Consider the following 16,709-nt stretch of genomic DNA (forward strand, 5'->3'; position numbering starts at 1 on the left):
GCTAATGTCTCAATGGAGGCAGAGACTAAGTAGCCAGATGAACAAAATGTCTAGCGTTTCAGCGACACGCTCAAGCCCAGAGAATACGACGTGAGTTTAATTCTCATATTCTGAAAAAAAAAGTTATTTATAAAAGCAGCTACAGTATGGGAAAGAAAGAAATGCTAAGATAATACAGAGGAAGCACGGAGAAAGCACAAACTATTGTGTTGCTGAGGCCTCATTTTATTAATTATTATTATTAGGTATTAAAACAAAAATATAGAAATTTGCAGAAAATTAGACTAGAGCTACGAAAACTCCTCATTCTTCAAACACAATTGTTCATACTGGCATAACTGGACTCATTTAATTTTATTCAAGTCTTGGACCTGCTCATAAAGACATGAAATCAGATTTGTTTTTAAAAACCTTAGACTTGGATAAAAGACTGGGCCAGGGGTTGGAGGCTCTTTGGACTTTCTACAATGGCTCTTAATAGTGGCTAAAAATGATATAAAGAACTAACTAATGTACAGTATTGTAATAAAAAGTACCATCCTGTAACAGAATTACATGAAAGGAACTAAGGCTACGTTCACACTGCAGCCTGAAGTGACCCAAATCCGATTTTTTTTTTTCCATATGCGACCTGTATCAGATCTTTTCATGGCATTCTGAACAACACATATCCAATTTTTTCCAATGCAACCCAGGCCACTTGGCTATATGGGCCTGGATCCAATACGAATCTGATCTTTTCAAATGCGACCTGTGTCTGAATGGCCAGGTCGCATTCATCCGACCTGAATGCCATTAAAACCAGACAAAGGTCGCTATTCTGGGTCTTGCTATGAAGAAGGGGCAAGCAACCAACCATGGCAGATGATGATGCGGAGAGCAGTATTTATGTTTAATCATCTTGAAAAGATTGTGCTTTTATGGTTGGGAAAGATCGCTAGAAGTGCGCCGGCACTACCATCCCTGTTTACTTCCGTAAACACAGAGCATGTTCACCTGTGAAGTCATTGCGTCCTCTACTGCGCATGTGGGACACTTACGTTGTATGACTACAGTTCACACAGGAGATCTCATACAAATCGCATCCATTTGGAAATGTGAACGCGCGATTTCACAAAGAAAATCGGAACTGAGCATCAAAGCCTGCAGTGTGAATGTAGCCTAAGAGTAGGATTTTAGAGCTGTGTTTATTTTAAATAGCATGGAAATTATGTGTTTTATTATTACTATTTATTTTATGTATTTCCGTATTTTAAAAGCAAAAATACAAATACATTTTTGGTTGTTTAAGATGTTAACAGATTTACTATAGCAGGTATATTTACTAAAATAATAGGTTATGTTTTATTTACAAGTTAGCCAGACTTAAGGTAAAATGGCTCTTCGGATATGAAAGGTTGCAGACCTCTAGCCTAGACTTGTCACTTTCATTTAATTCCCCCTAAATGACTTAAAAGGTGACTATGAGATCCATGCCTGTGAACATGTCTGAGTAAACACAAAGCCACAGTTATACCATGAGTACAACAATTAAGTAAAATCTTTAAGCTTTAGAAAAGCCACAGAACTTTGCTGATTTTTTTTTCCTTCCACACCATCGACAACACATTGCAGTAATTTCCCGCTCATATATTTGTATAATCACATTCTAAAATATAAAACCAGAGTGTGTCAGCATCACCATGGTACAAGTGCAAACAGCCATGGCAGGATGTGAAAATAATAAAACAGCTCTGTGTATTGGAGAACACCAAGCCCCTCCACACACTCAGCTCTCTCAGAGACAGCAGCAGAAACTACACAGATACGATTGACTTGCCTAATCCAATTACATTAAGAAACCGTTGTTCATTTAAGAAGTACATTAAGCTGCAATTTAGGAATATTTTCTGATTAGCAGACAGCAACAAACAGACTAATTGTTGTGCCTGGTGGTTTGAGCTGCATAATAATATCAATGCACTGTCAGTCAAGTTTGACTCCTGGATGCAGGAGGGGGTTACTGATGTTGTCAATTGACAACACTGACATACAAATCAGATGGAAAGAAATCTTACCAAGTAAACCATGCCCACAATGTCCGTCTCAGAGTATGGATCTCGCTTACGTTTGTATTATTGTGCACAACATTATTTAGCAGTCATGACGTTTACCGAAATTGATTTTTTTCACAGCTATGCATTTGTTTGTACATACAACGATGACTCTGTAATCCTATTTTAATTAGAAAGATGTAGCAAGCATGCTAAGCTCACACGCTCTATATTCCCTGCAGCGATGCCACGCTGGCGAGGAATCAATCACCAAGGCGCTGGTTGCCAGGGCAACAAAAAGGGGGCTTCTTCACTGCTGTCTAAGTGGTAAATGATTGTCAGTACAACTCATCGGCGGATGTGAAGAGGTTTTATCTCTCGGTCTGCCTCCTCCCCTCGTCGCCATATCCTGAGAGTTAATTAAAAGCAGATGACATGAAATACATTTAAATTGGAGCAGGCAATGAAACATACAGCACAAATTGAATTGCATTGCCGAGGGGTTTGAGGTTGGGCGAATAGGTGCAAGGAGGGGTGGGGGTTAGCGGGGGAGGGAACAGTAGTGAAAAATTATCATGCGGTGTGAGAGCAGTGTGAAATGAAGATAAACATACAGGTGCCTGAAGAGACTAGTGAACAGGGGAAAGGGAGGGAGTTTGAAATGTTACACATCTGCAATTTTTACTTCAACTCTTGTTAGCCAAACTATTGACCCAGGAACCAACTCTTTTTTTCACCTTCAACATTTGGTTGGAGGTTTTTCTTTAGACAGAAAGTCCAAGTGATACTCAAGTAATGTTAAGAAAACATTTAGATAAAAGTTGATGCTTACTTTAACCTTAAAATGGTAACCCATATTTAACTGAAACCACCTGGTTACATATACTGTATTGAATGACAGCCTTTTTCTCATTGCCAGAAATTAAATCAAACCAAAAAGTTTTTAATTATACCCCTTTACTTGTAGGTCAGTTAGGATTATCTAAAGTATTTCTAGCAGCCATTTGCCAGAAAAAGATTCTTATTTAGGATTTTTTTTTAGGATTATTTCCCATTTCTATAAAATTAGATTTTTATAAGCACTAAGATTATTATGTATTTAAAACGAAATAAAAAAGCCTAGAAGGCAGTCATAACATTTTGAGCATCTGATTAGATAAAAGCAAAAGATTATACCTAAGCCCGGGCTAGAGTCTGAACCAGTGAATGCTCCAGGAGAATTGTGGACCTCAAAAGTTGGGGTCCCATTGGAGTTTAATTTTAGGTACCTGAAAGTACCATGTTTAGCTTTAAAATAGGTAGTGATTAAACCTATCTAAATCTAACCCTAACGCTTTGACGTGGGATGTAGTTTGTATTGTAAAATTTCAATACAGCCCTTCAAATAGAGGAAAACGCTATGGTTAGCAGGCATGTGAGGATCTGCCCCAGTTGTAGTCTGATACACTTGATTGTATACGTTTTCGTCCCGTGGAGAGGGAAGGCGGCAACATATATGATTAGATGTGGATCTGTGAATGATGACTTTGTCACTGTAAAGTTAATATCACTGCCGCACCATTGCTGGCTTTTTCCTAGCATCCAAACAGTCTTTTGTGCAGAAATGTAGGTCAGATTACCTTAAATCACCTTAAAAAAACAATTGTACTCTTTTCTTATTCATGTGTTTCCACATAGTACTTGCTGACACAATAAATGGCGTCTGTTGCGCACCTAAACCATAACACCCGTTTTTGCTCTAATAGGGACTGCAAGTGTGATGTCAGCAGCGTAATGCATTGTGGGTTTTTGTGATATGCAGACTAGTAGAGGCAGGAATCTTGTTGGAGTGGTGCACTTTTGGTTAAACATTGTAAAGAAACAGTACAGTGGCAAAGGGTTGTTGGGGTTTTATCTGCCACAAATAATGTCATGACAAGAGAGGCAAAGTGGTTCCAAATAGGGTGCATTTTCTCCAATTACAAGCACAAAAGTATAACTGTTGAACAGAGCTAGCTGAGCTGTCAGATGGTATCAATGGTGGCCAAACATCCTTCAGCAATACTTCCCTATACATTTATGTTTTTATGGCATTTCTACACTGGTAAGGTTGTTTTTTTTAAATCATTCAATCCCTTATGGGTGATACTTACTTTGCAAAAGCTCCACAGCTACATACCCAGGCATGTTTTTCCTTGTCAGGTTAGTCGGTGTATGACTCTAGAATGCCATCCTGACAATGTATTCTAATCTGTGGTACTCAAAAGTGAATGTAACTTATTCAGAAATATTTAGCAGTAGAATAAATAGAAAAAGAGCTACTGTAGGGAACAGCGCTGCATCTGCAGCTTCACTAGATTTAACTGTTCCAGTTGAGGTGGACAAAAATTTTATCCTCAGTAAAGCTGCTCTGAATTTTGAGGTGGAAATGTTCTGGAAGTCGTCCATGGAGAAAGCTGCACCAATGTTAAATGCTTCAGAACAGCTGGAATACAGATTTTGAAGCCACAGGTGTGCTAAAGTTAACGATTTGCTGTGGAAGAGTAAAGAAACAGTACAGTGGCACTGTGGAAGAGTAAGAAGGAAGAGCTATTTTAAAAAAGATGGAGAAGATCTAATGAAAAGGTCCAAAGCACTAATGATTTGTTGCATAATGAAAATACACTGTGAAGGACAGTTTAAGTTCTGAATCTATTTATGGAACTATATGTATCAGTGCTATCAAAGAAACTGCAACTAAGCTGCAAATAAAAGTGAACATGTTACTGGTCGGTGTAATCAATTGTTAATATGCAGATTGCAATTGAAATTGGTCAAAACTATCATAGAAAAGAAACAACAAAAGCCATGGGTGTGCAAAAAAATTTGACAATGGGACTGTAGCCATATGCCCCGTTGACACTAGCCTTGTGTGGAGAACCGTTTGAGCACAGTAACCGAGATAACTATTGAGTGTAAATGGAATGCAACTGAACTGAACCATGCCAGACACAACTGAATTGCACCAAATCTCGTACTAGTTCAACATTACGGCACGGTTCGGTTGTGGCTCGGCTCTCTGATAACAAAGAGCTGATGAGAGGACCATGTCATCTCCTATTTACAGTCAGCTGACTCATTTTGCATGTTTTCCGGCTTGTCCAGCTTTGCAATTCACAGATCTCTTCACCTCTTCAGAACACGAACTTCTCCTCAACTTTTTTATAATAAATAGCATCAAAAGAGCATGGTGCGACCTGGGATGATGCAGAGACCAAGGCACTCATTGAAATTTAGGCAGAGGATGCTATCCAGGCACATAAGTTGTCTGCATAATTCCTGGCTTGAAAGTTGTAGTATCGTGGACCACAGGCAATGGGATACATGCAAGTCAAAGGGGGGGATGTGTTGCGAATTAAAACCTGGTGAGTAACATCAAAGAATGCAGAGCAGCTGAGGGAGAATCTCAAAAGTGAACTGAGGGAAGGTGACCAATAAATAATGAATGCAATTCATGCAGAAACTATACAGAAACTATACAGAAAAACTGAGAAATTATCAAACAAGGAAGAAATGTCTAATGAATAATAATAATAGCAAATGCAAAAAGAACAAACCAAAAAAAAAAAAAAAAAAAAGGAGATACCTTACCAAAAACTAATTGACAGCTATTTTCCTGATCATTGCACCACTACGTGTCAACATATGCTGAGGGGAAAAAGATCTTGGTCAATTACAGCCCCCTTGCAGTAATGGAAGCACACTATTATAAGATATAATTGATAAAAAATGGTGTTGATAATGATGTGTTTTTTTTCCAATGGAAAATTTAACTATTGATTAAAGAATTTTTTAAAGCTTTATTAACTTCAAAATAATTTAAAAACAATTATTTGTTTGAATAAAGATGTAGCGGCGGGTGTACATTTTCCAGGTGGATCATCAAAATAAGTGGTCCTCCTAATTGTCAATCATTCTGGTGATATATTTACAGTACGTAAGGCCATCCTACATGCTCGTCCACAGTTAGCTATCTCTTTCCGCGCATGCACACTTTCAGGCGTATATGTATACTGAGCTACGGTTTCAGCCAGTCATTGAAGCTCACTTTTTTTCACTTTGGAAATAGATGACCTTTGTAAGAGAAAAAGTGTCTAGTGTATGAGAAGAAAAAAGAAAAGCCTCAGAAGAGAAAAACAGGTCGGGCTTCCCACTGATGCTTTGTTTGCAAAGTTTTTACTCGACAGTTTAAGTTTGGCTTGCTATGTGGAGAAATCCGTTTTACATCACTGCTAGTAAAAGTTATCTACTTCTATATTGTAACTTTCAAGGGAAGATAAGTTTATTTATTTTGTAATTTGCATCGTAAGTAGTTATATGGTTGGCCGCATATCTTTATTACCCTGCAAACATGTCCAAATTTCTACTGCAGCACACACATACATACAAGCATGTCATGTTTTTTTTAAGGTTTCACTAGTCCTATATGTGGGGAAACTAAGCTTGTATGAGCTATGCCAACAGGAACTTTTAAACAGAGTGTGCACGAGGAGAAATGGGCTCCTGCATGCCTTTAATAGGCCTTCCCTCTCAGAGTGGGTACAGGGTTGTGCATGTGCATTTGTTTTTTTATATTGGAGAGGGCGGGTCTTTGAAAAAAAAAAATTCAAAATCCTCCATTATACCTTTAAGATTACATCTGCTGTTAATTGGCACTAATAAATAAGATGCCTATAAATGATTTAAAAGAATAATTTATCCACACTTACTTGTTAACTAATTAGTCTAGAAGCCAATATCCTACATTAAATCTTGATTTTCCTCCCCAAAAAAGCGGTAAATATACCTAAAAGTAAAATGTACTTGTAATCAGACGTGTCTAAATTGATGATTTATATGAAGTGTAATCTATTTTTCCCTTTCTTTGGATTACACTAATTACTCTTTTCTGTCAAATGTTTTAGTGCTAGTTCTAAACATTGGCAAAAATCAAATTTTGTTGTCTAAAAATAAGCTTTTTCAAGGCCTTTTTCCTAAGCCAAATTGCAACTCTTCACCAGCATCTTTGTAAAGCAGAGTACATATCACATTGGCCCATGAATCAAATGGCATGCGCCCCACCAGGCTCAGGTTTGTCCATCTGGCAGTCGACATTGCTTCCCTATCCAACGGGATCATTCCTTCCTACTCTTCTGCCTCTCACTACTGTCTCTCCAATTAAAAGTTACACATCAGCCTCAAGTGTGAGCCAGACATCCAGATGGTTGGAATGATATAGCAAGCTTTTCTCCTCTTGTGTTGTCAGTGGAGAAATCCCTTACCTGCATGTTGTTTTTTTTTCAAAAGTGCTGTGTAGTTAGGTGGTTGGTGGATGCTTTGGGAATTGAGATGAGTCCTTATTCCTAGTTAAATCTCCAAACTTTACTTTGTACTTTTTATAGAGAGGGAACCGAGAACTTCTGCAAGTTTTTAATCTTCGTAGAGATTTTCATTAAAGTTGTTTATATTCATTTTGCTCTAATTCTACTGGAAAGATGTCACCAACCACAGATATTCTTATTATAGTCATTCAAATTGAAAATATTTGTTGATATTTTTCTATTTGCAAATTCAACTCCTTAACATGTTTAGAAAATATTAGTTTTGATATTAAGCATCAAACATGGAATGTAAAATGTACTTGCATTTATGCAAGTTATTTTCTACTTAGCTTCAGGACATTGTATTATTTGAAGTTTCAAGTATATAAAGATCACAGAAAAAGATGTCAGCTTTTATTTTAATATCACACTTATCCGACACTCTCAAGGTAAACAGTGTTACAGCTATTTTGCTATTAAGCTTAAAGCAAATCCTTGAATGTGAGAAAAGAGACCATAAATAGAAACTATTCCCTTCATAAATTGCACAACATATCAGCAAACAAAATAATTTGTCATGCTCAGAGTGCAAACTTGAAGTGATAAGTGCCTCCTATAGGTATTTGTATATAGTAACATTAGCTTGTCACAGCTCCAGGTCCAACTGTAAAAGTTAGAACAATTCAGTGTGGGAGAAAAGCATCATTAAAATGCTGGCAACCACCTGTCTCTGTGATTTGCTTTACTTTGGCTATGTACTTCTTTGTGAGTTTTATTCCAGTGAAGTCTGACAGGCATATCTAATGAGAAACTATCTTGCCAATGGGCCAGTTTTGCAAATGCAAAATGAGACTTTATAATCTTTTCATCCAAGGATTTCTTGAACTGATCCATAGTTGCTAGTGCCAGAATATGGCCAAGCAGAATATCAGTGTGGTTGAATAATTAAAATTGGGCTGCCTATATACTTTCGCAGGCTGCATCAAGAAGAAAAAAAAATGGAAGAATGCTTTTGCTTCTAATAATTGTAACAGTCCATGGCAAATCAATTTACAAGTCCACAAGGGGCTATTTTTAGTGATTTAAAGACGTTGAAAGAGAGGAAGCTGGGTTTTCCAACGATGCGAAACGTGAAAATGGAAATGAATACGAGAAGATATGATCATTTGAATGTTGGCACTTGCCAAAATTATTTGAGTAAACTGCCTGAAAGTTTCTTTAGAATAACCCTGTCCAATGTTTATACCTTTGAATAGGTTATAATCTATGAGAGGCTGCAGTAACTTCATCTACAGTATACCTGGTATTGCGGAAGTTGGTCCTCGAAGGCCACACTCAAACATCTGAAACACAACCTCTAATTGCTTCTGCTTGTATGTCAGTTTTTTGTTTTGTTTCTGTGCATCTTCTCACATCATTATTAGTAGATATTCACATAAATTCCAGAAGAACTTTATTATCTTAGTTGTCCACAGCTACCACTAAATATCCAAGTCCAAATAAAAAGTCCTAATAATACCAAGATCAACCCAAAAGATAACTGAAAAACAAACCAAAAAAAAAAAAGAATCAGACAATGTCGCATTCAGCTTGGTGACCTCTGTTTTGTTTTCCTTTTGGCTCAAGGCAAACTTTAATAAATCTGCCATTTCTCCTCTGAAGGTCAAACTCCAATAGTGGGCATTCAGTGAACAGAAAATTGACCAAAATCCTGTTCAACATGAAATCTTACATCAGCTTGCTCTTGGGCCCAGGTTGAGTTTAATCTGGAAGTGGCAGTTCTTGCAAATACTACATTATTATTGTCAGCGAGTGGAACTGCCTCAGTGACCAAGATTTTTATCCGACCTTTACCATTGAGTCACTAACAGATTGCTAAAAACAGTGCTGACAGCAGGATTATCTTTGCTCAAAGACTTATTTCAAGGTACAACAGAACACACCATTTGCCCAAACATCTAAAATAGCTTGTTGAAAAATCAAAAGGAAAAATAAAAATGTTCAGATCTCAATATTAAGGTACAGTAAATAGCTACCAGATGTGGTAATAAGGTATAGCTTGGTTACCAAAAGTTACAGTTAGAAATGTCTTGCTTTTGAGGCGCAGTTTAGTTCAGGGAGGATCTCTGCTAAAATATGATTATCTAAGAGCTCCATACATTCTTTAGCCAGTTCAAAAGGAAGATATTACCTCAGAGTTCACCATAATTCTCTACCATAGCCTTCGGATGGGAATGAAGCAGGTTCATTGTCAGTCACCTCCAGGAAATAAAAATTAATTCAGACCGGAACTCATAAGTCAGAGTAACATAATCTCCAAGGTGATTGTGATTGCAGTTTCCATCTGTTCTACATGGCCACACTGGCCACTGTCAGAACCTAAAACAATGATATAAAATACTGTTGGACATGGTATTTTGACCTCTGAATCCAATGGAATGCACCATAAATCCATTTCACTTAAGCCACTTTCCCACTAAAAACCCATGTTTTTCAAAACTGGGTTAAACCTGCTAACAATATTTTTTCCCCATTTGGCCAAAAAGCAGAGTCTGACCCCCTGCTTGCCAGCACGACCAGCCGTCATTAGAGCACTGCCTGTCTAATGAAGGCATCAAGCTGGGTGAGCATTGATGATGTCAACAGTTTGATTGAAATCAGGGAAGTATATAATGGAGAGCAACATAGACGGGAGCCAGGGCATAGTAGGGTTGTCAAAAGTATCGAAACTCAAAAAAGTATTGATACTAAAATGTTGTATCCGGATACAATACTCGTTTTTAAAAGTATCGATACAGTGCCACCACCAGTGGCACCTAAGCAGTCATTCATCTAAAGTGCAGAATAGAGGACAATGCACATTCAGAACACTGTGTGATTGAATAATGCTGTGCACTTTTCAGTTTCAGACTTTTTTTTTGTAAGAGGTGCAGCTGCTGAGAATTATTTTTGTTTCTTAACCGGTTTGGCTAGTGTCATTGTTATGTGTGCGAAGCATAGCCAAGGAAGGAACACTTAATTTTAATTTTATACGTTTTTTTATCAAGCTTGCTTAATATTGTGCACAGCATACAACCTTTATTGTATTTATTTATTGTTTTTTATTTATTAATGAAAATATTTCTGTAGAATTTTGGAGTCTTTGTTTTTATCCTCGTGGTATCGAAAACAGTATCGAGTATTTTCCTTAGTATCGGTATCGAGTTGAAAAGTTTAGTATCGTGACAACCCTAGGGCATAGTCAATATTCTTTATTGTTTTGCTCTATTATCTTTCCAAATACCTGTTACCAGCACTGCGCCATGTTTATTGAATGTAAACAAGTTGTCTCGGCTTGTTAGAAGTTACTGGCGTGGTGTGTTAACGTCTGTACATTGCGCTAAATGGTATGACATAATTTAGCGTGTCAACCCAAGTCTAGTTTTTGCATAGCATCCTGATCAGAGCCGAGGTCATTTCAACGCGGGTTGCTTGCCTAGTCTTTTGACCCAGGTAGACACTCCTCAGTGTGCTGTTCCCACTACCACCAAAAGCCAAGAAGCTGCTGAGGTTTTCTTTGAAAGAAACAAGGACAGATAAGTTCAAGAATGAGTACATCATAGGGTCAGCTAATGCTAGATGTTTTGGAGATAAAAGAAGAGATGATAGACAGTTGAAGTTGGACCTGCCAGACAGAGGGCCTAAAGGAAGACCACCATAGATTTATAGATGGATGTAGAGAACATGAAGATAGCAGGGGGGACAACGTAAGATGCAGAATTTAGGATTAGCTGGAAACAAATGACTTGATCTGGTGACCCCTGCGAGGTAAAAGCCAAAAGACGAAGATTATTTTATCATTAGACATGTCTCCAAACAAGACAAATCAGGCACATAGATATGCAAAGGAAACCTAGTTTAATTTTTAATTCTGAGCTATTTTTAATTCTGATCTAAGTAATGAAATTATATTTTCTTATCAATTTTAAGTTATAAAGCTGTTTTCAAACAGCTTTCAAACACCTTTAGAGGAGGTATGCAGAGGGAAAAACATCCAAAAGCTCTGCGTAACACATTTTGTCAATAAGCCAGCATAACTAGACTAAATGTGAAGGTTATAGTATCTAGTAAATAGGAAAGGAATTGCCCGACACACCTCATTTTAAAGAAACCAGTAAAATGAGATAGTGTTGGCTGCCTTAGTGTCTACACTGTAGGTCGGCGTCTCTGGCAGCCTCTCTTTCCCTTTCAGTCTCTGAATCAGCAGGTCCCTTCGGTAAACAAGGCAGAGTGATTGTTGGATTTGCATATTCCTGAATAAATTATATTGCATTTGTGCGATAAGCACCATACTCCTGTTAGTAGCTTTTCCACCTTCTTTTTATTGCTGTAACTTTCTCTCCCTCCCTCTCTCAGCCCATCATTCATGCACGCTGCCATGAATTAACCCTGAACACAAGGGACCAAGGAGAGTATAACGTGCTTCTCACGATTCATGTTTTATTTTTTGTTTTTTAAGGTAGGAAAAAATGGATGCCGTACGTTCCTAGTAGGGTTAAAAACCTCCAAATATATAGACGGTTAATGAGGCTTGATAATAATGATAAAAGTACCAGTCTTCCACCAAGGACAAGAACAGTGACCGCTCTCAGTTGTGAGAAGATGGGCTTGATTGCTTAAACAAAGGGAAGATAAAAGAGATTATAGCTTCAGAGATGTAAGCCAGCTAGAGATATAAATGAAAAAGAAAGATGGAGCTATAAATAGGTTAGAGGAAGAAAGTCTGAAACATTGAGGGTTTTCAGCTTGATGCAGATTAAAGAGTTTTTTTTGCCAAAACGGCACATAAACATGTGTGCATATTACTGTCCTTAATAGAGACAGGGGGACGATTCTTGATGTGAAAATATCCACAGACTGTAACCCAGTTTAAATCATGGATCAGCAAGCTAAAAAAAAAAGCTTGAGCAATAAACGTCCAATGTTAAACCAAAGTGAAGGGCCTCGGCCTTTTCCTTCCTATCAGCTCAGCTGATGACCGCTTTCTTTGCCCCCCCATCTTCCCCCCTCTTTCTTGGGAGATTTGGGCTGGTGGTGTTTTGGCTGTAAAAAGGAAACCGTCGGACGGCAGGGGCATGAATATTCCAAATGACTAATGTTGCACATGCTTATTTTTGACATATCTGGCTTCCTCGGGGAAATAAAACACTTCTAATGCAGGGGGACCATCTGTTATCTGTTGCTGGTGTTTCCGAGCAGGCAGATTCACTGCACGCACACATGCCCAAAAATACACACAGGCATACAGACACATATGCAGCACCACAAGCAGATAGATCAACACATTTCCACTCAGCAGGGAGGCGTACGTACAGATCGAGAAGCACACACATGTACTAACAGTGCAATCCGCCGGGAGCTTGCACAACAGACAGGATCTAAACTCTTATACAAACTGAACACTCCTTGTTTTATTCAGAGTGTTTGTCAAATATGCAGTAAATCTTGGGCTATAGGTGACAGGGAATGCACTCACTTTTTATGCCCACCATAAATACCTGGCTCTGTCTCCTGGCAGCAGATGGAGCAGGATAATGTGCTGGTGGTGTGAAAGGGAGAATAAACTGGCTATATGAAAACAAAACACGATACACAGGAAAACAGCTCTCTCTATCACATCTATATCAAGGGTACCCTCCTTTCAATTCATTTAAATATATAGCTACAGGAAAATGTGCAGAAAGTATGTTGATCTGTTTTATTCACCAAGCTTCTGGGTATATGAAAATAATCTATTTCTGTGATTAAATGTTTATCAAGTAGAATCCAAAGCAGAGCTTAGAGCAATTTGTTTGAATAATTTTCACCAGACGAACATCTTACATAAACATTAGCCATTTTTCCAGGTGAAATATCTTATGCAACTACATGACAAGACTAAGCACAATTTGTCATGTCGATAATTTACATGTCTGAATCTATTTCAGTAGTGTTTCAATATTTCTTTCACATTCTTGTCATTTTAGTGTTGTGCTCATGTCTTAGTCTATCTTCAAGACATATCAAGCAAATACTTTCAGTCATCTAGAAGAAATTGCAGTCATTCAATTAAAATATATATTTTATCTTGCTGTAGTTTAAGAAGCTTAGCAAGTGCAGGTGTCTCTAAAACCCTTCTTACAATGTGTGTAAGAAATTAAAAAATACCTTTAACTGGCAAGAAGAACATTACTACTCCCGAATAAGCTCCCTTCCCAACTATTGAGCCTTTTTGATTATTTTTACCTTATATCAAGGGGATCCTTTCTGCAAGCTGGAGGTAAATTGTATTCAATCCAAATTTTTGGTTTGGGGTGCCATAGATTTATGCTAAAAAGGTACAAGAACCAGAAAGATGGAGACAGAAAATGTACTATGTAGCGCCACACACCATGATATCAACTTTGCCGACATTGAGAACTAATGTCCAGGCTGGTTAACTTTGAACATCAATGAAGGACTATGCAGATTTGCTCTACTGTACTCTTCTCTCCAACTGCTGCAACCCCCCTCCTCCTCACAGGAGCATCACAAAATGCTCCCACAGGGACATGCAATCCTGCCCTAACTGTGCTTGGGTACAAAGCAGCTGCTTCATGCAGGTATCATCCTTTTTTACAGTGAATCTCCTTAAAGATAAGGTCCACAATGGACAGTCATCATTAATAAAGGCCAAACAAGCCAAGGACCAAAATCTGCAGATCGATCAGAGGTAATGTGTACCTCTCAGAACTCATTCTTGCAAAAACAGACCATTCTGCAATATTTCTATCTGGGTTTAAAGGAAACCTTGAGGTACAAGAAACCGGAGGTGTGCAACATCTACAGTAAGAAGAGAGGACATAAGCTTTCATGCTGCAGGCCTGATGGCTAAAATTCTGAACAGTGAGGGTGTCGAACCTTTCCAAAACGGAGATAATCAGTGGTTAGAGCTCTGGCAAAGTTAGGGAAAGCATTTAAAGCTAAACAATTTGGGTTTTTGAGGATATTTGAATATGTCATGAGTTTACTCTTCTGTAAAGCAAACTAACAAGAAGCTAATTGTGACCACATGGTACCACAGGCTGCCTTGTTTGCTGTTGTTTGTAAAGCTAAAACAAACCTTATTTCACTGAGGGGTTAAAGATTAATATAAATATATTTTTTGTGTTTCCTCATGCATTTTGTATTTGATTACCAAATATGACAAAACAGTCCTTTTTAAATTAGTTCCCTTGTGTCCGCTAGCTACTAGCTCCATTGGTTCATAGGCCAAGCCTAAAGAAGCCAAAAGGGTTCCAACCACTGATTATTCCATAGAGAACAAACATATAAAGCTAATAATAGGTAAAGTTATTGACTTTTGATAAAGCATTAGGCATTAACATTTTACCAAAAAGGTTTAATTTACCGCGTGGACTGTCTTTGTGATTTACCCTTTCATTTGGTTTTTCTCACACACAGTTGGGTGTGTGTTCACAGAACAATGGATCACAGAAAGTTATTTGTATAAAATAACATATTTTCCACCCCTACTGGGATGAGCATTTAATGTGAAGTTATTGCATAACATAAAATAGCATTCCTGTGCTGGCATTAAACATATATTCATTGAATACAACACATCTATAGGTTAAAAGTGTTTTAAACATTGTTGACACAGCCACCCACAACCAGACAAGTTGCAGTAAACTTGATATGAGGCATATAATTGAAATGCTTGGTATTAATCGGAGCAATACAACTAATTTAAAAAAAAAAGTGTTACGTTTTTTTTCTTTTTATATTTTTTCATTGTGTTCTTTTAAAAAATACAGTGTTGTCTGTGATGCCTCCATAAGCTCTGCAGTTTTAAAACACAGTTTTTTTTTATCTAAATGTAAATTTCTGGTGAATGGCTAGCAGATATCTTGCTATTAACGGTTTTCTCCCTTAATGTTGCTAATAGCAACACTGGGCTCATACTGAACAAGGTGCAGGTTCTGTGCATTTGTAATCCAGGTGTGCTGTTGAAAGTCAGTCTGTTAGTCAATCAGTCAGTCTGTGGCTCCAGCTGCAGAGACAGCGCATGAGATAAAAAAAAAAAATTAGTTGATGCAAGTTCACACTCTTCCCGGGATTCGTCAGGCAAAACTTGTTATTGTGACAAATAAAATAATCTTGCCCTTGAATCTTGAATGGCAAGAAGGAGCAAACTAAGACCTGTACTTCTTTAGATGAGTCCTTTGTGAGAATCTAAATAAGTCATTAATGACATCTTGAGGTAATTTTGGTATTTCCGTCTAACATTTATCAATGACTTTATATCAAATCTGTTTTTTTACATCTATATATAATACCTTGCTTTCTAAGACATTTTAGTCCACATTATGTTCTATTTATAGGTTCTATTTATATAATTTATCAATTATTTAGATTATGTGGTAATCAAGCCCAGGTCTGGCTTGTAAATTGAAACAAAAAAATATGGTTAATGAAAGAAATTCTTGATTTTACAATGTGGGAATTCTATTGACAGCTGTGTTCTATACATACTGATGATCTTAAACATTTACATTTGAAAAAAAGGTGAAACAGAGGAAAGCAATTCACAGTGCTGTATGATAGGACCTAATGAAGCACAGAATGTGTCTGATTTCCTTATACAGTATTTGGATCCACATTAAAAGAGCTTCTAATCACATTTAAATGGAAGGTAAGAACATTCTAACCAATTTAGACACCCATAAAAAAACTACAATCCAGCCTTTACATTTTTTTTAAAGAAAGGACATAGCCATTTTTACAGCCTTTTTGAAAAGAACTCACCTCACATGGTCAATGGATGTATTATCAGAAACAGTATATCAAAAAAGTGAGGGTAACGTGATTATCATTATCCCAATAGACTGATGTATATTTGTAATGGTGGGACTGAACTATCAGATTCTACTGTAAGTGGATCTTTGATTAAAAAAAGAAAGACGTATTCTACAAAAGCGCATTTGAGTCAAGGATGTTCTGCTGAGGTTTAATAACTCACCTCTCTCAGCTGCCTTTAAGTGAGGATCCTCACTCATGAGACCACCTGGGGCACTGTAGGCATCTTTGATCTGTGAGCAAAATGGAGGCAGAGAGAGTGAGAAACCAAGGTCAAAGATCTATACACTTAGTAGACCTTAGATATCAAATGTGTTACTTTATAAAGCAACGAGGAAACCAACAAGTTTGTGTGAAAAGACAGCCAAAGTGTTGTCTATTTCTTCAAAGATCTTTAAAGCTCAAGTCCATGACTCTAATATGCACCTCCCAGCAGACGCTGACGACACTTGATGTTTCGGAGTACAAGGAATCTCTTGCTGTGCTCCAGGAGCTGCTCTCA

At 37.6% G+C, this 16,709-nt stretch overlaps 1 protein-coding gene across 1 annotated transcript in view; it reads right to left on the minus strand.

The window, feature by feature from the left end:
- Positions 1–16,709, minus strand: part of LOC119794366 (glucosidase 2 subunit beta-like) — a 165,061-nt gene that overhangs the window by 42,329 nt on the left and 106,023 nt on the right. Inside the window, exons 10-11 of the mRNA XM_038301890.1 lie at positions 16,371–16,440; positions 12,867–12,929 (exon numbers count right to left, since the gene is read on the minus strand). Of these exons, the coding sequence (XP_038157818.1) occupies positions 12,867–12,929; positions 16,371–16,440 (133 nt within the window). The remainder of the gene's footprint in view (positions 1–12,866; positions 12,930–16,370; positions 16,441–16,709) is intronic.

Source organism: Cyprinodon tularosa, unplaced genomic scaffold (genome assembly GCF_016077235.1).
Source record: "Cyprinodon tularosa strain WSP-4 unplaced genomic scaffold, ASM1607723v1 ctg477, whole genome shotgun sequence".
Lineage (NCBI taxonomy): Eukaryota > Metazoa > Chordata > Actinopteri > Cyprinodontiformes > Cyprinodontidae > Cyprinodon > Cyprinodon tularosa.